The 25,625-nt window shown below is 42.3% G+C and overlaps 1 protein-coding gene across 3 annotated transcripts in view; it reads left to right on the top strand.

The window, feature by feature from the left end:
* The window catches only part of TBC1D32 (TBC1 domain family member 32), a 552,992-nt gene that overhangs the window by 314,167 nt on the left and 213,200 nt on the right, over positions 1-25,625 (top strand). For all 3 annotated transcript variants that reach the window (XM_040350328.1, XM_040350326.1, XM_040350327.1), the window contains exon 23: positions 8,314-8,402. In XM_040350328.1, coding sequence (XP_040206262.1) covers positions 8,314-8,402 — 89 coding nt within the window. The remainder of the gene's footprint in view (positions 1-8,313; positions 8,403-25,625) is intronic.

Here is a 25,625-nt window from a genome sequence, read left to right as displayed (position 1 = left end):
ATGCCAAATAAAATAAATAAATATGTTAAATTAGAATGTGTCAGTGCCATTTTGGTTGGGGAGAGAGATAGAGGAGAGAGCATTTGAGAGTAGCTGTGAGTATGTTGGAATTTATTTGATATTCATAGAGGTTTGTGGCGTTTTTGATTATGGATCCCGTCGTTCATAAAATAGATGAGGTAATCGTGCTGATTGTCTTGCGGCGGAGAAGGAGACAGTTGGAGCAGGAGAGAAGCAGCAGGCGTTGTTGGTTCTGGACACATCCAATCGTATCCCAGTGTCTTTCTTTGGGGTACTTTAACAACATGTATGCCCAACTTCACATGCATCCGGACAAATTCTATAAATTGTATGTGAATGTCTGTGCCAGCCTTTGATGACCTACTGGAGAGGCTCAGGCAAAGGCTGGCAAAGAATTGACACTTTGATTCGAAGCAGTGTGTCACCCGAGGAACGGCTGCTTTTGACACTCAGGTAAGTGACTTTTTTTGATAAGGAATATGTGGATGGGGTTAGGAATTAGGGTTAGGAGTTAGGGGTTAGGACTTGGGGGTTAGGACTTAGGGTTAGTTTAATTGAAGGTCAAGGGTTATGAGATGTGGCTTGAAAGGTCAAAGGTTAGGAAGCTTGTTATTTGTATGATGATTTAAAAAAAAAATTATGGTATTTTAGGTTCCTTGCTACAGGACAACCCTTTGTGTCCTTGCATCATTACTTCCTTGCATCATTACTTCCTCCTCCTACTTCCTTGTCTCAATTGTGTCCGGGGTAACAAGAGAAACCTGTGTGACAATACGGGAGGAGTTAAAGGGGTTGTAAAGGCTTTTTTTTTTAAATAACAAACATGTCATACTTACCTCCACTGTGCACCTCGACTTCTGGGGTCCCCTGGGTGGTCGGTCACTGCCAGGTGTTTTTTCACCTTAATGCATAGGATGCTTTAAGGTGAAAAAACACAAGGGTTTACAACCCCTTTAAAGGAAGTGGTAATACCAGAGCCTACAGAAGACCTCTGGGAAGCAGATGTAGACGCGTTTTGGCAGAAAACTTAGTTCCCCAATTGTATAGGTTCCCTTGATGGCAAATACATCAGGGCAGAGAAACCTCCCCACTCAGGATCGGCGTATTTCAATTACAAAGATATTTATATGTGGTCCTCCTGGCATTGGCTGATTCCCATCTATGATTCTTTGCTGTGGATGTTGAAGCGTATGACAGCCAAGGTGACGGCCACATATTTTGTGAGTCAGCCTTCAGATGTCGTCTACACGAACGATGGCTCAACATTCCACTCAGCAGGCCTCTACCCTGCACTGAGGAACCCAGCTTGCCATTGGTTATGGTAGCAGACGAGGCCTTTAGACTGGCCTGGAAATCTCATGAGGCCATACAGCGGCTATGGTCGCACTGATAAAAAATAATAATAAGTATTTCCTCAGCCATGCACGCCATGCTGTGGAATGTGCTTTTGGTGTGTCTTGTATGCAGATCGATGTGTAAAATGCCATCAAAATGGTCCTGGCATGCTGCATCATTTACAACTTTCTGTGGGACAAGGAGAGAAGCACTGTAGAACCGGAGCCCTGTAACAAAAGTCAGTGAGTGCAATAATTGGACTTGCGGTCAACGTCACATGACCATCCGGAATCATTTTGCAGATTTTTTCATATCATCTAATGGAGAAGTGTCATGGCAAAATCAATACGTGTGAAATGGTGAATCTTTCATTAAACAGCTCTGCTTTCTGTCTTCTGAATAAAGCATTTCAAATTTATGTCAGTTCTTTTGATGTCTATTGTTTCTCTATTTTTCCATATGTCCTTTTCCTCTGCATGAGGCAAGTGTATGCTATGCCTTTTTGGCCTGCACATATGTTTGCCCTAGGCAGAGGAAAATGTACCCTTTTCCTCTGAGTGAGGCAAGCGTATGCTACCCCTTTTTGGGCTTTGCATACATTTTCCCCCCCAGGCAGAGGAAAATGTGTCCTTTTCTTATCTAAGTTCTTCGTGAGATAATGTGCATTACACATACTGATGTGTAGATGTACTTTATTTTAAACACACAAACAGAATATTTCACTAGTGCTGTCGTGCATCATACGAAACAAAAAGAAATACTACAAAGTATCATTTTAACCGCTTAAGGACCGCCGCACGATGATATACGTCGATAAATGTCACGGCACAAGGGAGTACACGTACGTCCCCTTTAAGATCCCAGCCGTGGGTTGCGAGCGCACCGCTGGCGCTGCACTCTCAACCCGGTCCTCTTCTCCATGACCGTCCCTGCTGGACCCGCAGACCCGATCACTGCCGGTGTCCCGCGATCGGGTCACAGAGAGGAAAAACAGAGAGAGGTAAGTGTAAACAAACCTCTCCCCGTGCTTCCTAGTGAGCCTGTCACTGATCGTCTGTTCCCTGTCATAGGGAAAGACGATCAGTGACGTCACAAGCACAGCCACGCCCCCCCCCCCCCACAGTAAGAACACTCCCTTGAGGGCAAACTTAACCTCTACAGCGCCCCCTCCTGGTTAACCCCTTCACTGCCAGTGTCTTTTTCACAGTAACCAGTGCATTGTTATAACTACTGTTCGCTGTAAAAATTACAATGGTCCTAAAATAGTGTCAAAAGTGTCCGATGTGCCCGACATAATGTCGCAGTCATGTTAAAATCGCTGATCGCTGCCATTACTAGAAAAAAAAATATTAATAAAAATGCAATAAAACTATCCCCTATTTGGTAGACGCTATACATTTTGCGCAAACCAATCAATAAACGCTTATTGCGAATTTTTTTTTCAAAAAATATGTAGAAGAATACGTATCGGCCTAAACTGAGGGGAAAAAAATGTTTTTTTTATATCTTTTTTGGGGATATTTATTATAGCAAAAAGTAAAAAAATATAGATTTTTTTTCAAAATTGTCGCTCTATTTTTGTTTGTAGCGCAAAAAATTAAAAAATAAATACCACCAAAAGAAAGCTTTATTTGTGGGAAAAAAGGACGCCAATTTTGTTTGGGAGCAACGTTGCACGACCGCACAATTGTCAGTTAAAGCGACGCAGTTCCGGATCGCAAAAAGGGGCCAGGTCCTTTACCTGCATAATGGTCCGGGGCTTAAGTGGTTAATACGTTTATTTCGGAATAAAAAATAAATGAATGGGGAGAATTACAACTGGTGCTAGGAAGAGGATGATAGGTCACCATGGCTTGTACATTGGCATTGGGGAACAGGGGAAAGTTAATTCAAGATGTGAGTGGGTAGCTTAGGGCAGGTGTTCATGCCCAAAATCATGGTGGTAGGGGGTCCTGGAAATGAGGGAGGTGTGGGATCTGGGTAGAAATGGGAATGAGCAGAATGTTGAGAATGAGGAGGAAATTCAACAGAGGGGTGGGTGATACAAGGTCTGGGACTGGATAGGTCGGGGCTGGCATTAAGGAGGGGGCTGATATTGAGTATGGGGTGCTAGCACTGCTGAGGTCCCAGGGGCCATTGGGGGAACCTATAAAGCATTATATGGATCACTTGGTGATGGCCCACCACTTAATTTAGCATGTCAGTATTGCATTGCAATACCATGCATGCAATCCATACAATGCTTCTCCTGGTCTCCCCCAAGATGCCAGCAACCCACGCGCCTGCTTCTGCCGCACTTTATATCACAATCTGGAGGACCCAGGATGTAATATAAAGTACGGCAGAAGCAGGCGTGTGGGTTGCTGGATCTAAGAAAGCATTTACACTGCGACTCTCCTGCTGCACTTCCTGCAGCAATGCTAGCACCCTGTACTCGGTTTCAACACTGCAGCCACCTCTCTTATGATTTTAATTGAGGCCACACACACTGCCACGGCCATGCACTTCACCCCATCCTTGGCTGTCTGAAGCCATATCCAGGTTCCTGGATTCCTGCCAAAAAAATGAAAATGTTTAGATTTGCACATAGACAGACAGACAGAGATAGACAAAAAAGTTAAGCAATATCCCTGCCTAAAAATTTAAAAACACTTGCAGAATAGGTAACATTTTTAGCAGGAAAACTATGGTTGCCGAGGTCTGTATGACAAATCTCAGGAGTGGAGGCCCATGCAGCGCTATTGAATGTTTTTCATGGCCTGTATAATGAAAGGTTCCACAGGTATGGACATTAGTTCAGCGCTAACACCCAAGCGTGATCGTTAGAGCAATGCACAAAGGAAAATATAGGAGAAAAAAAACCATACTCTATATTGCTGTCGATCATTGCTTGGCAAAGGAAAGCCAAATGGTTATGGTACGCATGTGGCTTTTTTTTTTAAGAAACTGGTGCTCCACTTCTCTGCACCTTCTCATTCTCAGTCAAATCCCTCCTCATGCGATCGTGGAGTGATTTCCAGTGTCACTGAAATATTTTGTCTAAAGAAAAAGAAAAGAAGGGTTACTATGCATTCTTGATTTTATTATTTATTCATTACACAACAAACATATCATGCATTCAATAAAAATAAACTTCTCACTTTTTTTTTCTCCATTGGCCATACAGTCCCAGCCTGTTGTCAGTGCAGAACTAATCTCCATCCATGTTTTGCCCTTCTTTAGCCAGTTACTGTAGAAGGGATATGACAAATCCCACAACTCTGGATGTGCCTCCATTAAAGATATGATCTCTGCTTGTGAGACATCAGCAGCCATCTTCCCTGGCCTCTTCCTCTCCACACACAACCACACGGCTGAGCAAAGGACTCTTGGGTAATGTAAAGACAGGAATTTCCTGGTTTTACAGTGCCCAATCACATATTTACAGCTTAAAAACGTCTGATGTGGTTAAACGTTGTATACAGCGTTAAAGGCATGTTTAGCCGCGTCAGGCGTTTTTACAGCTGTAACGCTGGTCCTCAGAACACTCTGGCCCTGGGTTTTTTTGCAGCTTAAAAACGCCTATGCCACTTACAGCTCCTAAAAGCCTGTGTGTGTGCAAGAAGCCATAGAATAATATGAACAGGGTTTAAGCTGCAAAAAAAAAAAAACCTGATGCTCCCAAAAGCAGCAGTAAAAATGCCCTGTGTGCATGAGGACTAAAGGTCAGATAAAGGACCTACCTAAAAAAAACTGTACATACAAAAAAAAGCTTGAAAAGCTTAAAAAAAAAAGTTTAATTTAATATGCTTGTTTAGATTTAAAACTCTTTTATATATTTTTATACAGTCCCTACTAGATTTGTTTATTGGTGCAAGCCTTTTTTAAGTTATGCTTGATGCAACTGATGCCTTCTGAAGACACATATTCTTTATACTTCAAATGTTACTAGTATTACTTTGTGTGCTTATTTACATATAACATGGCATGACATTTGTAATTCATGAAGCTTTTATCTAGCGGTTTAGTACTCCTAGCTTTATGTGACGCGGACACAAAATTCTGATGCAAAGCACAAATTCGCTGCACAGTCACAGCAGACTGGCGTCACTGAGTTATAGGCTTCATCTGAAAGGAAAATCATAACATTGTGAATTCTCTTTCTTTCTGCAGAGGATAAAAACCACGTTCAGAGAGAAGCTATAAATTAGTTCAGGTAGACCATCTCTGGATTAAATCTAAATGTACTATATAGATAGAATTTCTTCCTGCAGTAATATTTTGTATAAATGAATATATGAATATTATTGCTGTGATATACAGTATTGTCAATGGAAAGATTGATATGTTTAATGTTCAATAGCAAATGTGCAATTTAAGCCTCTAAATCATTTTATGATTTTTATTTTTGTATTGGGTAAAGAAATGTGTATTACATCAAAATTTAGTAATGTGAATAACTTAAATGGTTAGTCTACCCAAAACTGATTCAGTTTTTGGTAGCTGCTGGAGAGGTAAACTACCTAACATAATCTTATATTTCTCGTGAATGTTTGTAGTGAGATCTCTGAACTTAAAGTGAAACTCTCAACCATTAAAAAGCCTAAAGCTATTGTAGTCAAGTTTGAGAAAACCCCTCTAAATGTCTTATGTGTTCCTGTTCCAAAATGTATAAAGCATACCAAAATATATATAATATATTTCTTACCTTTTATATGTTTCTAAGGTGTCATGGCTGATTTCTATGAATTTCTGGACAGTCTCACAGTATCTTTGTCCCCACACTGACCCTTATTAACACACAATGCAGGAGAGCAGTTTCTAAACTTCTAGGGCTAGATTCAGATAGAATGGTCTATCTATGTGCCGGCGTAACGTATCTCAGATACGTTACCATAAATTTGGGCGCAAGTTCCGTATACAGAAAGAACTTGCGCCCTTTTTTATGGCTGCGTAACTTATGTCGTCCGGTGTAAGCCCGCCTAATTCAAATGTGTTTGATGTGGGCGTGTTTTATTTAAATTCTCTGTGACCCCACGTATTTGACGTATTTCACGAACGGCGCATGAGCCGTCCGTGGAATATCCCAGTGTGCATTGCTCCAAAGTACGCCGCAATGACGTATTGGTTTCGACGTGAATGTAAATGATGTCCAGCCATGCTCGCAAACGACGTTAAATTTTCAAAACTCGGCGCGGGAATGACGTCCATACTTAACATTAGCTTACGCCAGTCGGATCTTAGGAAAAACTATGCGTAACTGATTCTCTGAATCAGTCGCATAGATACGACGGCCCGCACTCAGAGATACAACGGCGTATCTGGAGATACGCCGTCGTATCTCCTATCTGAATCTAGCCCACAGGGTGCATTTACACCTGTAAATTTACCCTGCCTTCAATTAGATACAAGAACACCAGTGGTTAGCTATAAAAGGCAGTCCAGTTGAAAGCAATAAAAGGCTGCCATCTCTCGTAGCTTATCATGGCAACTTCTATGTAGTGATTGGCCCTGGATGCAGACTTCCTTAGAAAAATGGTAAAACATTGCTGGTTACCTTTTTAAATTATGATATATTAATGGAAGCATAAAACAAACAAAAAGCAGGTATCATCTAATTTTTGGCACTATAATGGAAATACTAAGTGCATCCTAAGCACATACGATCACTTTATTAGCCAAAAACCTATCTTCTGTGTACATCTCTGAGACTAGTTTCACACTGGTATTCCTATTGGCTTTGCCTGGTCTAGGCAAAGTAGCAGTTTTCTTTTGATAGCTGACTTCTCAGTGAGTCTATCTTTCCCCTCTGCCCAGTCTGATCCAGTACTGCAGCTTCTGAAAATGTAAGTTATTACTTTCTCAAATTTCTCAAAAAAAAAATTCTCAAAACGTACTTAGTACTTTAACAACCCACTGCCAAACACAGGTGACATTACTTTCAAACAAAACGGCGTGTAAATAGTCCGAAAAGGATGATTAATTGCAACCTGTAATTTTTTTTTGAAATAGCTGAAATAGTTTTGGCCATTATGATGCCATGATTAAAAATACATTTCTTGTAATATATCTGATCTCTTCTGGCAGAGAATACTCTCTTACACCGCCAAAGCCTGTACAAATCACTGGGAGTCTTACTTAAAATTCCTCCACCTCTAGTATGTAACACCTTTGAAAATCTCCACAATGTACCCCAACTATTCACTACACTGTTGGCACCAATGTGCAGAACAAGGCTCATTACTACATATCATGTGGGCCTGTAAATCCCTAACATCCTGTTGGAATGACATTTTCAAGTTGTTAGCAGGGGTGACAGGGAAAATGGTTAACCCAAACCCTAAACTGGCCTTACTCCATGTAGGCATAGATGCAATCCCCCTATTACTATCCACATGCCATGCAGCAAAATTAGTCATTACTAGACTATGGAAATCATTCAAAGTACCCACGATAGCCGAAACAGAACTGTGTGTCACTGTGACATGGGAAGGATATTTGCCTTAAATAACTTCTTTTACTCCAAATTTGTCCAAAACGTGGTCACTATGGACACACAATCCAAACTGTAGAGTATTATGTTGATAATTTACTTCACATTGAAGTGAATATGTATACATACATGCTATGTTTGACTGGTATGTTGATTTACTGAATACTCTGACCTATGTTTTCCCCTCCCCTCCCCTTGCCCCCCCTCCCGCCCTCTATCTTCTCTTCTCCCTTGCCCTCTCAACTTCTTAACCAACCCTTCCCTTGAGTTCTTGCTCTCATTGTCAACTGGCCATATGGCCATATGCTTTATGAAGTTGTTTTCATTCCTGTTTGTTAAAGATGTTTGCACAGATCTTCTTGTACCATTTCTAAGATATAAACTCAAGTAATTACTATGTCTCATGTTTATGTTTAAACGTAATAAAAACTACTTGAACACAAAAATACATTTCTAAAATGTTGCTTTTATTTAATTTGTTTTAGGATATATTTGACCGGCTTGTTATTGTGGATTCAGTTGCTAAAATTAACTCATTATTTAACTATGAGCAGTCCCACATTTTTGGATTGAGGTAAGAAGCTATTTCTTATCAGAGTATTTCATTTGTGTAACATGATATGAAGGTGTGACAATGCTATTGTTTTAAATGTGTCCTTGAGCATAACTTATATCAGATGAAAAGTAAATTTTATCTTCACAAAGAATGTGATAGATTCCCTCTTTCACATTAGAAGTGACTGGGACTCTACTTGTCTGCAGTGCTGCCCTTTCTTCCAGATTACATCACCAAAGTGAAGATAGAGATTTCCAATACATAAACAGTGATTTCAGCAAATGCAAGCTTTAAAGAGAAAATATTTGAAATATGGAAACAGCCATTGCTGACCCGTACACACGACCGAGGAACTCGGCGGGCGAAACACATCGTTTTCCTCGTCGAGTTCTTGTTAGGCTTGTCGAGGAACTCGACAAGCCAATTTTCTCCATTCCCGTCGAGGAAAAAGAGAACATGCTCTCTTTTTGGCTCGACGAGTTCCTTGACAGTTTCCTCGCTGAAAAATGTACACACAACCAGTTTCCTCAGCAAAAAAAATTCCCCACCAAGTTTCTTGATGGATTCTGCCGAGGAAACCTGTCGTGTGTACGAGGCCTCAGTTGTAAAGGTGCAAGTTCAATCTTGTTCCCTGACATCACCAAGGGCTGGCAAATATGATGCAGTATATGTAATGCTACAGAAGACTCAGAGACTGAATTCATATTGCACTACAGGAGATAGTCAGAGTTTGGAGACATGTTTCTGGAGACAGAGACTGGGGACATGTTATGTGATAGCTTTCCTTACAGACCCTTTTCTGATCTATTCCCACTCTTGCTAATTGGTGCACCAAAGAGCTTTATGCAGACTCTGTGCTGTAGTTTGTGCACCAAATACCTAAGGATTCCCTGACCTAGGAGAGGTATGCAGGAGCAGACTTGAAATTTGAATAGCACATTCATGTTTCATGTCATTGACTCACTAAATAGTGAGGTCTGGATCAGGAATACACACTAAGTTTTCATCTTAAAAAACAATTTATCAAGAGCCTTTCATTTTGGCAATCACAGGGTAACTGTAAGGCCTCGTACACACGACCAAACATGTATGCTGAAACTGGTCCGCGGACCAGTTTCAGCATACATGTTCGGTCGTGTGTAGGCGCGAGCGGGCCGAATTCCAGCAAACATTTGCCCGCCGGGCCTTTTCCCAGCAGACAAATATTCCTGGACGTGTTTTAAAACCGTCCGCTGGAATCCTGCCCGCTCGGACATGTACGGTCGTCAGTACAGACCTACCGTACATGTCCGAGCGCCCGCCGTCCCTCGCATGCGTTGAATGACTTTGACGCATGCGTGGAAGCCTTTAAATGGCAGGCCCGCCCACGTCGCCGTGTCATCGCCGCATCGATGACGCGGACACGCCCCGCGTATTGTTTACGCGCGGACTTCTGTACGATGGTTAGTACAGCCATCGTACAGAAGCCCTCTGGCAGACATGTACGGTGAAAACGGTCCGACAGACCGGTTTCATCGTACATGTTTGCTCGTTAGTACCCGGCCTTAGACTCGAAATTGGCAGATGTTCTCCTATTATTATAATAATTTATTATTGTTCTTATTGATAAGGTGCGACTGCTTTCCTTTTAGAAGCATCTGCAACATACGTGCAAATTGATATTGCATATGGATATACAGTACAGTTGTTAAACTGATTTCAGTGGACAGCGTAAGCTGTAGTTTGACCAATTTCAGTTCATAGATCCGACAGTAGGTTGAATTTGTTAAATTTGTTTTGCTATTGTCTTTTAAAAATATAAATATATTTTTGGAAGTTCTTACATAGTTAAATCAGGTCAGGTCAGGTTGAAAACAAACAAGTCCATCCAGTTTAACCAGAAAAATAAATAAATGAATAAAAAATCATACAATCCCATATACACAATCCTATACCCACAGTTGATCCAGAGGAAGGCGAAAAATCCCAGCAAAGCATGATTCAATTTGCTACAGCAGGGGAAAAAAATCCTTCCTGGTCCCCCGAGAGGCAATAAGATTTTCCCTGGATCAATTTTACCTATAAATGTCAGTACCCATTTATATTATGTACATTTAGGAAAGAATCCAGGTCTTTCTTAAACCAATCTACTGAACTGGCCAGAACCACCACTGGAGGGAGTCCATTTCACATTTTCACAGCTCTTACTGTGAAGAAACTATTACATATTTGGAGATGAAATCTGTTATCCTCAAGGTGTGAAGAGTGCCCCCTTGTCTTTTGTGTTGACCGTAAAGTGAATAACTCAACACCAAGTTCACTATATGGACCCCTTATATATTTGTACATGTTGATCATATTCCCCCTTAATCGCCTCTTCTCAAGAGAGAATAAATTCAGTTGCTCTAATCTTTCCTCATAGCCCAGTTCCTCCATGCCTCTTATCAGTTTGGTTGCCCTTATCTGCACTTTCTACAGTTCCCTGGTATCCTTCTTGAGAACTGGGGCCCAAAACTGAACTGCATATTCCAGATGAGGTCTTACTAATGATTTGTACAGGGGCAAAATGTTATCTCTATCTCTGGAGTCCATACCTCTCTTAATCAAAGAAAGGATTTTGCTCACTTTGAAAACTGCAGCTTGGCATTTCATGCTATTATTGAGCTTATGATCAACTAAAACCCCCAGATTCTTCTCCACTATAGATCCCCCCAGTTATACTCCCCCTAGTATGTATGATGCATGCATATTCTTAACCCCTATTGCATAACTTTACATTTTTCTACATTAATCCTCATCTGCCACATAGTCGCCCAATTAGACAGAGCATTGGGGTCGGCTTGTAAGTTGGAGACATCCTGTAAGGACGTTATTCCACTGCATAGTTTGGTGTCCTCTGCAAAGACTGAAATGGTACTTTTAATCCAGACCCTACATCATTAATAATAATATTAAAAAGTAAGGGTCCCAACACTGAACCTTGGGGTACACCACTGATAACCTTAGACCATTCAGAGTATGAATCATTAACCACGACTCTCTGAATTCAGTCTTTTATCTAGTTTTCTATTCAATTACAAACTGATCTTTCCAAGCCTGTAGTCTTTTCCTTACAAAATTAGCATGGGGAACTCTATCAAACGCTTTTGCAAAATCCAAGTATTAAGTATAATAGGCAATAAGTTTAAAAGGCTAAAAAACCTACAGTATCTCACAAAAGTGAGTATACCCCTTAAATTTTTTGTAAATATTTTACAATATCTTTTCATGTGACAACACTGAAGAAATTACACTTTGCTGCACTGTAAAATAGTGAGTGTACAGCTTGTATAACTGTTGGCAACAAAAATGAGTACACCCCTGAGTGAAAATGTCCATATTGGGCCCAAAGTGACAATATTTTGTGTGGCCACCATTATTTTCCAGCACTACCTTAACCCTCTTGGACATGGAGTTCACTAGAGCTTCACAGGTTGCCACTGGAGTCCTCTTCCACTCCTCCATGACGGTATCACAGAGCTGGTGGATGTTAGAGACCTTGCGCTCCTCCACCTTCCGTTTGAGGATGCCCCACAGATGCTCAATAAGGTTTAGGTCTGGAGACATGCTTGCCCAGTCCATCACCTTTACCCTCAGCTTCTTTAGCAAGGCAGTGGTCGTCTTGGAGGTGTGTTTGGGGTAGTTATCATGTTTGAATACTGCCCTGTGGCCCAATCTCCAAAGGGAGGGGATCATGCTCTGCTTCAGTATGTTACAGTACATGTTGGCATTTATGGTTCCCTCAATTAACTGTAGCTCTCCAGTGCCAGCAGCACTCATGCAGCCCCAGACTATGACACTCCCACCACCATGCTTGACTGTAGGCAAGACACACTTGTCTTTGTACTCCTCATCTGGTTGCCACCACACAGGCTCAACACCATCTGAACCAAATACGTTTATCTCATCAGACCACAGGACATGGTTCCAGTAATCTATGTCCTTAGTCTGCATGTCTTCAGCAAACTGTTTGCAGACTTTATTGTGCATCAAGACAACAGCCACGCAGACCAATTTGATACAGTGTGCAGCATATGGTCTGAGCACTGACAGGCTGACCCCCCACCCCTTCAACCTCTGCAGCAATGCTGGCAGCACTCAAATGTCTATTTCCCAAAGACAACCTCTGGATATGATGCTGAGCATGTGCACTCAACTTCTTTGCTCGACCATGACGAGGCTTGTTCTGAGTGGAACTTGTCCTGTTAAACCGCTGTATGGTCTTGGCCACCATGCTGCAGCTCAGTTTCAGGGTCTTGGCATAGCCTAGGCCATCTTTATGTAGAGCAACAATTTTTTTGTTTTCAGATCCTCAGAGTTCTTTGCCATGAAGTGCCATGTTGATTTTCCAGTGACCAGTATGAGAGAGTGAGAACAATAACACCAAATTTAACACACCTGCTTCTCATTCACACCTGAGACCTTGTAACACTAATGAGTCACATCACACCGGGGAGGGAAAACTGCTTATTGGGCCCAATTTGGACATTTTCACTTGGGGGTGTACTCACTTTTGTTGCCAGCGGTTTAGACATTAATGGCTGTGTATTGAGTAATTTTGAGGGGACAAAAAATGTGCACTGTTATACAAGCTGTACACTCACTACATTGTAGCAAAGTGTAATTTGTTCAGTGTTGTCACATGAAAATATATAATAAAATATTTACAAAAATGTGAGGGGTGTACTCACTTGTGTGAGATACTGTATGTGACTCACGGCCAAAGTAAAAAAAAGCTATAAATAATAAGAAAATAGTGTTTAAAAAAGTATAAAAATTAAGGAACACTATCATTGTATAATGTTACAAAGAATATAACATAATATGTAAAAAGGAAATCAAGGACGCAAAAATTCGAAATGAATGACAGATAGCAAAAGATAGGACATGCCCCCAAAAATTATTTAAATATATTAATAGTAAAAAGGTCAGGTCTGAGCATGTAGGCCCTTTACAAAATAACGTAGAGTGGGGACAAAGAGAAGACAAATGTATTAAATACTTCAGCTCTGTGTATACAAAAGAGCATGGGGAGCGCAATTCCATAATGGGGTGGTATTGGCACAGCCCCAAATGATCCACAATGGCTCAAAAGTGATATGGTCCAGAAATATTTAGACAGAATAAAGGTGGATAAAGCACCTGGACCAGATGGCTTCCACCCACAGATCCTAAAATAATTGAGCTCTGTCATTTTAAAGCCATTGTATCAACTTTTAGGGACTTATTAATGACTGGAATAGTACCACTGGATGGGCATAAGGCCAATGTGGTGCCTATATTTGGATTTTGCCAGTTCTGTGCTTGCAGCCAACATAGTCATGCTGCTTTACAATGGTCTTCACCTCTTTAACCTATATAAAGTAGGCAGCAACCCAATGGTAATGATTAGGATCCCAGGCAAGGTAAGCACAATAGTTAATCATTATACTATTGGCCGATGATCTTTTTTTTTATATATTTTGATACATTTACTTTAACAGATATTTGTCATAAAAGCAATTATTGTATTGTGACAAAGGAAGTTTAACTGTGTGACAAGTCCTGTTTAAAATAAAAAAAATGGCATCAGCAATAAAATGTACCCTACAGTGATCCAAACATTATAAACTTGTATTGCATGGAATTCTTAAACAAGTATCAAATGCATAGTATGCAGTTCAGTTTAAGACATTGAATCTCTGGCTTTTATACACACTGTTGTATACACTATAAAATACTGTTTGTTATATTTGGAGAATGTTTATTTATTTGTTTTTTAAGCATAAATTATTACATTTGCATGCAGATATGTTAGAAAACAGCAATAAGAGTAAATGAAACACAAGTCTGTATGGTATATTTAATTGGGAAATATATTATCTAGTAATTACACTTATAGATTTAGAAATACGAAATATGAGCATCCCTTGTTGTAATTTTAATTCTGTATTTCATTATTAGTCATTACTGAAGAATCTGTGGAAAGGGTTTTTTATGTTATTCACAGGATGCTTCATAAATATTCACAATTTGTAACTAATTGGCAATTGCATTTGGATAACAGAGCCACAAAGTTCAACTTAACCTGTCCGATAATGAATTTGAAACAACATAGAACAAGATGGTTTTGCAATGTCATCGACATTCTTCTATCCTAATTAATGACATGTCACCCTGAAATTTGGAAAAACCTTCACATAATAAAGTGAAGGTAATAAAAATAAAAGTCACTGTAGAGTTTTGTGCAGTAAGTTAACCAACTTAGTTTACCAACTTATCAGTATTGAACATAAAAAAAATGCTGTGCTAAATATAGCTACTTATTTAAAAACAAATCTAAACAAAAATACAATAAATACTGCTATATGAATACAATTTTTGTAAACCTGTTTTTTAGTGCTATTATCATTTGTGCACATATTAACGTCATATACGAGTACTTAAAAAAAAAAATATATATATATATATATATATATATATATATATATATATATATATATATATATATATATATATATACAGTATGTTACAAAAGTAAGTACACACATACATATATACACACACATACAGTATCTCACAAAAGTGAGTACTCCCCTCACATTTTTGTAAATATTTTATTATACCTTTTCATGTGACAACACTGAAGTAAGTAATGACACTTTGCTACAATGTAAAGTCGAGAGTGTACAGCTTGCATAACAGTGTAGATTTGCTGTCACCTCAAAATCACTCAACACACAGCCATTAATGTCTAAACCGCTGGCAACAAAAGTGAGTACACCCCCAAGTGAAAATGTCCAAATTGGGCCCAATAAGTAGTTTTCCCTCCCCGGTGTGATGTGACTCATTAGTGTTACAAGGTCTCATGTGTGAATGGGGAACAGGTGTGTTAAATTTGGTGTTATCACTTTCACTCTCATACTGGTCACCGGGAGTTCCACATGGCAACGAACTCTCTGAGGATCTGAAAAAAAAAAAGAATTGTTGCTCTACATAAAGATGGCCTAGGCTATAAGAAGATTGGCAAAACCCTGAAACTGAGCTGCAGTGCAGTGGCCAAGACCATACAGTGGTTTTCCAGGACAGGCTCCACTCAGAACAGGACTCGCCATGGTCGACCAAAGAGGTTGAGTGCACATGCTCCCCATCATATCCAGAGGTTGTCTTTGGGAAATAGACATATGAGTGCTGCCAGCATTGCTGTAGAGGTTGCAGGTGTGGGGTGTCAGTCTGTCAGTGCTCAGACCATGAGCACTGTATGCCCCTACTATCCCGGTCTTCCGCGGATTACTGAAGACTTGGCTTTTCACGCAAGCCTTTCCTGCGTAGCCTCTTTCTTCCACCCCTTCTGCCACTTTGTGCTACTTTTGGTTCCTGGGTCCTCTTTTCCCAGGAACTCTGCTATGCATGTCGGGACCCTTCGGGGGAAGATCGCACTATATTAAGATGCCTCACACTGCATCAAATTGGTCTGCATGGCTGTCATCCTAGAAGGAAACATCCTTTAAAGATGATGCACAAGAAAGCCTGCAAACAGTTTGCTAAAGACAAGCAGACCAAGGACATGTATTACTGGAACCATGTCCTGTGGTCTGATGAGACCAAAATAAACTTATTTGTTTCAGATGGTGTAGAGTGTGTGTGGAGTACAAAGACAAGTGCGTCTTGCCTTGATTCAAGCATTGTGGTGGGAGTGTCATGGTTTGGGGCTGCATGAGTACTGTCGGGACTGGGGAGCTACAGTTCATTGAGGGAGCTATAAAAGCCAACATGACATACTAAAGCAGAGCATGATCCTCTCCCTTCGGAGACTGGGCCGCATGGCAGTATTCCAACATGAAAATGACCCAAAAGAAAGGGTAAAGGTGATGGACTGGCCAAGCATATCTCCAGACCTAAACCCTATTGAGCATATGTGGGGCATCCTCAAACGGAAGGTGGAGGAGTGCAAGGTCTCTAACATCCACAAGCTTTGTGATGTCATCATGGAAGAGGACTCCAGTGGCAACCTGTGAAGCTCTGGTGAACTCCATGCCCAAGAGGATTGAGGCAGTGCTGGAGAATAATGGTGGCCACACAAAATATTGACATTTTGCGCCCAATTTGGGCATTTTCACTTAGGGGTGTACTCCCTTTAATATCAGCGGTTTAGACATTAATGGCTGTGTGTTGTTATTTTGAGGGTACACCAATGTTACAATGTTATACAAGCTGTACTACACTACTTTACATTGTAGCAAAGTGTTACTTTTTCAGTGTTGTCACATGAAAAGATAAAGTAAAATATTTACAAAAATGGGAGGGGTGTACTCACTTTTGCAATATACTGTATGTGTGTGTGTGTGTATATATGTATGTGTGTGTGTGTAATATATATATATATACACACACACACACATACACACTCAGCATCTACTTTATTTGATATACCTGTTCAATTGCTTGAAAAAAGAAAATATCCAGTGAGTGGAAGTTTTATGGAAGAAAAGGCCTTGTTGATATCGGAGGTCAGAGGAGAATGGGCAGAATGGTTCAAGATGATAGAAAGACAATAACTCAAATACCACTCGTTGCAACCGAGGTATGCAGAATCCCATCTCTGAACACACAATACATTGAACCTTAAAGCAGATGGGCCATGGCAGCAGAGACCACATCGGGTGCCACTCCTGTCAGCTAAGAACAGGAAACTGAGGTTAGAATTTGTACAGGCTCACCAAAATTGGACAATAGAAGATTGAAAAAAAGTTGCCTGGTCTGAGGAGTCTCAATTTCAGCTGCAACATTCAGATGGTTGTCAACGACTTACTGGACATAATTTGGCATAAGTAACATGAAAGCATGGATCCATCCTGCCTTGTATCAACAGTTCAGGCTGGTGGTGGTGGTATAATTGTGTGGGGGATATTTTTTTTAGCACATTTTGGGCCCTTTAGTACCAATTGAGCATCATTTAAATGCCAATGGTATAAGTGGGAAAAAATTTAAAAATAGTGTTAAACACTCTAGTGAACATATAAATCTTACATATAAGGTGTCTCTACTAAATTGTGTACAATAATTGATCATACAAAAAAATATAATGAATGCAACAAAAACAAATATCTTATAAAATTACGGCCAGTGAAAGTGCAGAAATCACACTATGCGATTATGCGTCTCTTGAGTGACACCTCAAAAACGCAATACACAAAAGAAATGGAAAAAACACAGTCCATATGTGATTGTCTCTACAGGTGAAATCAATCCAAAAGCCCATCAAATCATGCAAAAGGTCTTGGGTATTACTGCAGCCACCACCATCTTTTAAGACTTCACCCGAAGTGATCTTGACAGGAGATAGGCTTACCAGATGCAGCGGACCCCTTTAGTGAAAAATGGGTCTAATGAGCTGAGCAGGTCTAAGTGCCTGCACACTGATCACCACCGTTCAGACTGCTACCGATTTTTTACCAATGGTATCCAGGAATCCATCCAAAAAATTAAACAGGAGAGAGCTATAGTGCATTAACTTTTATTAAAATATGACACATCTAAAAAGCTGATTGGCCCCTTACTTGGAGGGTGCCTGCCCGGCACTAGGACTGCATGCGTCTTTGTCAAGGACTCAGGCTGCTTCCCGTGGGTCACTGTATGTGAGAGGCGCGTTCGTTGTTGCAGAGTATCAGCGCGGGATCAGCTGGTATGCTGGAATGTCAGACTAGCCTCCGACAATTGTTTTGTGGGTTACCACGTCATCAGGGGGGCGCAAAACTAAAAGCATATATCAATAAATTAACCAGTTACCAACTGCGCTATAGCCGAGTAATGGTTACAGCGCAGCTCGATAACTCTGGGAGGGCGTACCATGACGTCCTCCCAGAATCACGCTCACGTGTGCCCACTGGGGTGCACACCCGGGAATATCCGCGACTGCCAGGTCCGGAGGACCCAGCACATCACAGATCATAGTAAATGGTCAATGACAGCGGCCATTTACCATGTGATCGCTCCGTCAAATGTCAGAGCGATAACATGTAGACAAGAAGCCGCATGCCCGGATTAGCTCTCCCCTCTCCATGCCAAGAGGGTATGACATTTTATATACTGTGTATGTGTATATATTATATAATATATATTACTGTATATACATTTTATATATAAATAAATATGCACTATTTACCTGAACCTCCTCTCCCAGGGTCCATGTGCTGGTGTTTTATGCTCCTCTGCCATTCCATGTGCCCATATAGCAGGTGGCTTGCTATGGGGGCACTTGTGCAAGCTCAATCCTGAGCTGGTCTGTGTGTCCCTAGAGACACACACAGTGTAGCTGGGCGATGCCCGCCACTCCCTTTTCACAGGATTTAATTGACAGCAGCAGGATTCCAATGAGGAAAGAGAGAGAGAACTGCTGTGTGTAGTGGCAGTGTCAGTCTGAGCCTGGACCCCTGCTAGGCCACGCCCCCAATGTGTTTCACTCCACTTACTGGAGCTTACTCATGGGGAGTGGCCTGGTGGAGGTCTAGGCTGAGACTTTCACTTGTCTACACACAGCAGGTCTTGTTTTGATGTGTGGATTCCTGGATCTTCCTTCCCAACCAGCACTTGCAGCAGCAGGCACAGGACTGCATTTACTAGCAGCCTGAGCGGCTCACAGCCATGGATTCACACTGGATCAAGATAGGACTCAGATAAGTATCTAGGGAGTCTGTATAGGCTTTGCTGAAACTTTTTGAGGGAGGATCCTCTTCTTCAAAGCAAATGACCCACCACAAGTTTAAATAGGTACTATTAAATATTGACAAAAACAGCAGCGATGGTAGCTAGGGTTACACGGAACTCATACTTCAAGACCGTGAATATGGATATGAACAGAAATGTATTTACAATTACGCCAACCTTTTTGTGGTGAGTGGATATTGTGGGATCATAATTGGCTTCCTCTCAGTGTATACAGCTCGTGTGTTGGATCCGTGTACTGGGGCTCGTAGTATTAGCACTTTGGGCTTCATCTCGTGTGCCTGGAAGGCACCCCCAGCATGTGCGGGCAAATCTGCATTCCACTGCCCTACACGTCACTTCCCGGTGTGCAGTGATGTAATTTCCAGGCTAACCGGAGGCTGCCCTGCACTATGAGTCAGCCATAACAACCAATGGCGAGAGCATCCCAGGAAAATTGCTGATGTAACTGGGTACGATGGACCCTGATGGAATGACGTGAGAGAATTGGAAATTACTCCCTAAGTGCTTTGCAGTGCTGGAATATAAGGAGACTCAGTGTGCCGCAATGTGTACTATTGACCTCAAAAACTGAAAAACTTTACCACAAAGGGCACAGTATTAGTTAAAAAGTGTATGTGTGTGTATGTATATATGTATATATGTATATATATATATATATATATATATATATCTACAGGGTTCGACGAAATCCAGGTGCCAGGTCGCAATTGCGACTAAAATTAGCGACCTGGCACCTAGGGTGGGGGCACACGGAGACACAGGATACCCCATCCTGTGTCTCCATGCGCCCCCACCTCCCCCGCCGCGACATCGCGTCGGGCCGCACCGGCCAGTAATTTGCGGCCCTCTGCAGGCCTATGCTTCCCTCTGTGATCTGGCGCCATCTTGGTTGGTATGACAGACAAGACGACCAGCAATGCTAATGGAGCTTCCCCTGTGTTTTCACTGCCATCTCCTTCCCTCTAATTAGAACCCCCAAACATTATATATATATTTTATTCTAACACCCTAGAGAATAAAATGGCAGTCGTTGCAATACTTTCTGTCACACCTTATTTGCACAGCGGTCTTACAAGCGTACTTTTTGGGGAAAAAATACACTTTTTTAAATAAAAAAATAAGACAAAAGTAAAGTTAGCCCAATTTTTTTTATATTGTGAAAGATAATGTTATGCCGAGTAAATTGATACCCAACATGTCACGCTTCAAAATTGCGTCTGCTCGTGGAATGGCAACTTTTACTCTTTAAAATCTTCATAGGCGACGTTTAAAAAAATCTACAGGTTGCATGTTTTGAGTTACAGAGGAGGTCTAGGGTTAGAATTATTTCTCTCGCTCTACCACTCGCGACGATACCTCACATGTGTGGTTTGAACACCGCTTTCATATCCGCATGCGTTCGCTTCTGCGCGCGACCTTGGCGGGGCGGGACGCGTTTCTGGCTCCTAACGTTTTTAGCTAGCTCCTAGATTCCAAGCAAATTTGTCAAACCCTGATTATATATATATATATATATATATATATATATATATATATATATATATATATATATATATATATATATATATGTATATGTGTGTATTATACATGTGTGTGTGTGTGTGTGTGTGTGTGTGTGTATGTGTATATATATATATATATATATATATATATATATATATATATATATATATATATATATATATATATATATATATATATATATATATATATATACATATACACACATTAAAGTTGAGAAGCGGGGGGGGGATGGGGGCGCTGCCGACGGTGGCGTGTCAAAATAAAGGGGGTATTTTGCTTTCTGAAATGACATCGTACATTATAGTGAGAAGTGGGGGGTGCTGACTTCTTACCTCTTCTCCCATGCAGCCAGCAAATTGAGAAGTGGGGCGAGAGGCCGAAAACCGGAGTTAGGCTTACCGGTAACTCTATTTCTAGGAGTCTTCCAGGACAGCCTCTGAGACCTTGGGCTCCTCCCTCCGGGACAGGAAACACACACACCCCCATTTCTTTAAAGGCGGTCCTCCAGGCCTCCATCTTCAGTTCATACAAGAAAACCACCGGAAGGCTCTGAAAGACATAATACACTAACACAATGTTAGTTCATACCTCAGATACCTAGGTAAAGACCCCGGGTGGGAAAACCCCGGCTGTCCTAGAAGACTCCTAGAAATAGAGTTACCGGTAAGCCTAACTCCGGTTTTCTCAAGTCGTCTTCCAGGACAGCCTCTGAGATGATAAGCAAGAAAACACTTACTTGTTAGGGGGGGGCAACTGCCTGGAGGACCTTGCGTCCAAACGCCTGATCCTTGTCTGATAACAGGTCTAGCCTGTAGTGTCTGGCGAACGTGGAGGAGGATGACCATGCCGCTGCCTTGCAAATGTCTTCCATTGATGCTCCGGCTTTCTCCGCCCATGATGCCGAGACTGCCCGGGTCGAGTGTGCTTTAACCAAAGGTGGGAGCCTGCCCTCTGACTGGTAAGCTTCTGTGATCGCTGACTTGAGCCACCTTGCCATGGACGATTTTGAAGCCTTATATCCTTTGCGGACTCCCGCAAAATTAATGAAAAGGGATTCAGAGTGCCTAAAATTCTTAGTGGCCTCTAAATAAACTAAAAGACATCTTTTGACGTCTAGTAAACTTATCGACTCCTCTTCATTAGCTTCTGAAGTGGAGAGAAAAGTGGGTAAGATAATGTCCTGTGTCCTATGAAAATTGGACGACACCTTGGGCAAAAAAGAAGGGTCTGTTTTAAGCACTATCTTATCCTCTAGAACTAACAGAAAAGGCTCCTGGATTGACAGGGCCTGCAGATCACTGACCCTCCTGGCCGACGTGATCGCTATCAAAAAAATAGTTTTTAAACTTAAATTCTTTAGAGAAGCTTTCTCCAGAGGTTCAAAGGGGGATCTGGTAAGAGCCCTAAGGACTAGAGATAGATCCCAAGAAGGACAAGCTCTTACTCTAACTGGCTTGGACCTTACTAAAGCTTTGAAAAAATTCTTAATGAATTGATTTTTCTGGAGGGAAAATTCAAGGAACACACTCAGGGCCGCTGTCTGAACTTTTAACGTACTGGTAGATAGGCCTAACTCGACCCCTGCCTGCAGAAAATCCAATATTTCCGAAACACCAGGCTGGACAACCCTTCGTTCTGCCTGCCAAGAACAGAACTTTTTCCAGACCTTGCCATAAATGGCCCGGGTAACCGGTTTGCGGCATTCTAGGAGTGTTTTAACCACCTTCTCTGAGAACCCATGAGATCTCAACAGCTGTTCCTCAGATACCAAGCTGTGAGATTCAATTTCTCTATTTCTGGGTTGAGAACTGGACCCAGGGAAATTAGGTCTTCCTTCCATGGAAGAGTCCAAGGAGGGTCCACAGCTAGCCTCCTCAGGTTGGCAAACCATGGTCGCTTGGGCCAGAATGGTGTTAATTATGATCAGGTCCGTGGGTTCTGTCAGAAACTTCTGGAGGACTCTGGCTATCAGCCTTATTGGTGGAAAGGCGTACGCTAGTCTGAAGTTCCAAGGATTGGCAAAGGCGTCTACCCCTATGGCTAGATCCTGAGGATGAATAGAAAAGAATCTCATTACTTTCCTGTTTTTTTGAGATGCAAAAAGGTCCACCTCTGGTTCCCCCCAGTGGGACACTATCTGATTGAGTATTTAAGGACCATTCGTCCTGGCTGACTGGCTGGCGGCTCAGAAAATCCGCCAGAGTGTTGTGAGAGCCTTTTAGGTGAACTGCCGAAAGGAAAGACAAGTTCACTTCTGCCCAGTTCATAATCTTGTCTGCGATAGCCTGCAGGGGAGGACTCCTCGTACCTCCCTGCTTGTTTAAATAAGCGACGGTCGCCGCGTTGTCTGTCCTGACCTGCAGATGCCTCCCTGATATCAAGGGCTGGAAGGACTCTATTGCCCTTAGGACTGCGAGAAGTTCTCTCTGGTTTGAAGACCGTTGAGCCTCTCTTGGAGACCAGGAGCCTTGAGCCAAGCTGCTCCCTAGGTGGGCTCCCCACCCCAGCGCGCTGGCATCCGTAGTCATCACTATGGCCGTGGGCGGATTCCAAGACAATCCGATCTCCAAATTGTGGTGGTTCCGCCACCACCACAGGGTTCTTTTTAACTTGGTCGGAATGTGCATAGGGAGGTCTAGGCCTTCTCTTCTTCCATCCCACTGTCCTAGCATCGCATTCTGTAAAAAACGCTGGTGATGCCTGGCCCACGGCACTGCTGGAAAGCAGGCCGACATCAGTCCCAACACTCTCATAGCTTCCCTGATTGGAGTGATCTGATTGGTTTGTATCTGAGCCACTGCCTGCCCCACTTTCTGAATCTTCTCTACCGGAAGAAATACTTTCCTTTCCACCGAGGAAATCCTGTACCCTAAGTACAGGACTTCCTGGGACGGAATAAGCTGGGACTTCTCTCTGTTCACCAGCCAACCCAGGGAGCGGAGTAACCTCTGGGATTCCTCTAGGTCCTTTTCCAACTGGGGACCGGAGGAGGAAACGAAAAGCAGATCGTCCAGGTACGGTATTACAGTGATCGCCTTGTTCCTTAAGGGTGCTAGGGCTTCTGCTAGTACTTTTGTGAAGATCCTCGGAGAGGAGGCTAGGCCGAAGGGAAGTGCCCTGAATTGGTAATGGACCACTTCCGAGCCTCTCTGTACTGCCAACCTCAAAAATCTTTGGTATTCCCGATGTATGGGGATATGGAGATACGCATCTCTGAGGTCTATTGTTGCTAGGAAGCAACCCGGGAACAAAAAATTTGTTACTGAAAATATCGATTCCATCCGGAATCTTTTGTATCTCAGGAATCTGTTCAGGGGGCGGAGATTCAGGATCAACCTGAACTTCCCAGATGGTTTTTTTACTACAAACACGTGTGAGTAATTCCCCTGCCCTTCCTCCTCTCGAGGAACTCTCACCAAAACCTTTTGGTCTTGAAGATCTCCCAATAACAGGTTTAGAGCTTCCGCCTTCTCTCGGTCTCTTGATAACCTGGTCAGCAAAAACATAGGAGGAGGAGTTACATCGAATTCCAGCCTGTACCCGTTCCTGATGATATCTAGAACGAACGGGCTTGGCGTACACTGAATCCACTGTGGGAGGAACTCCCCCAATCTTCCTCCCACAGGGACTAAGGCGTCACTGGGGTTTTGGGGTGGCTTGAGGAGGATTGAATAAGATGTTTCCTCTACCACGCCCTTTATTCCCTGTCCAGTGCTTCTTGGGGTGACCACGCTCTGGCCCTGACCTCTGTTGCCTGAAGCCACGAAAAAACTGTTTATTGTCGCCTTTTTTCTTTTTCTCAGGAAAAGATTTCTTTTTATCCTGGGTTCTTTCTAGGGCTTCCTGCAGACCAGGCCCAAACAAATGATCGCCTGAGAAAGGCAGCCCACAAAGTTTTAATTTGGAACCAGAGTCCCCCGGCCAAGTTTTAAGCCATACAGCCCGCCTGGCGGCGTTGACTAAGGCCGCCGATCTGGCTGCCAGTCTGACAGACTCAGCCGAGGCATCTGCTAAAAATCCCACAGCTTTAAACAATAAGGGAAATGAGCCTAGCAGTTGTTGCCTAGAGGTACCTGCTGATATATGTGACTGTAGCTGTGTAAGCCAGCATTCAAGATTCCTGGCTACACAGGTAGCCGCTAGGGCTGGTTTTAAACCAATGGACGAAGCATCCCATGCCCTCTTGAGCAGCACATCTCCCCTCTTATCCATGGGATCCTTCAGTGCGCCTAGATCATCAAAGGCCAAATCTGTATTTTTTGATATCTTGGCCAATGGTGCATCCAATTTTGGAATTTTATTCCATGGTTGGGAGACATCGGATTCAAACGGAAATCTCCTTTTAAGACTTCCCGAAAAAAATGGTCTCCTTTCTGGATGTTCCCACTCCAGCAAAATCAATTCAACAAGAGATTTATGTACTGGGAAAACCCTGGCTTTCTGTGCATTAGACCCTAGATACATCTGGTCATGCTTAGAAAGAATGACTTGCTCCTCCTGAATTTCTAACGTGTCGTAGACCGCTTTTAGCAGATCTCCCACGTCTTCTAGTGTCAGTCTATACCTAGATCCCGTGGGGACATCTTCCCCGTCCTCGGACCCCGAAGCGGAATCTGCTTGGGAAGAGGTCGGACCTGAAAGAGACCACCCACTTGATCTGCCTTCTCTTTCTAGTTCCTCTTCTTGTACTGGAACCGATAAAGAAGGGGTACTGGCTGCCCTGGGTAGAGGGACTGGTACTTGTACTCTATCCATCATTCCTCTAAATGATGAAAAGGTGGACGCTAATTCATCCTTAACAGAAGACAGGATCTTTCTGCACTCTGCTGCTGAATCGTCCTTAACTAGGTCATTGACACATTCTGGGCATACTGGCTTCTTCCAATTAACGCTCATTTTAGCCCCACACACAGCACACTTCTTCCTGGGAGTCTGAACAGGAGGCACCTTAACCTGAGAAAGACAGACAGGAAGCTATTAGAACATCCCTTT

The sequence above is a fragment of the Rana temporaria genome, chromosome 4 (genome assembly GCF_905171775.1).
Source record: "Rana temporaria chromosome 4, aRanTem1.1, whole genome shotgun sequence".
In the NCBI taxonomy this organism is placed as follows: domain Eukaryota; kingdom Metazoa; phylum Chordata; class Amphibia; order Anura; family Ranidae; genus Rana; species Rana temporaria.
This window is presented reverse-complemented; position numbering and strand designations above follow the sequence as displayed.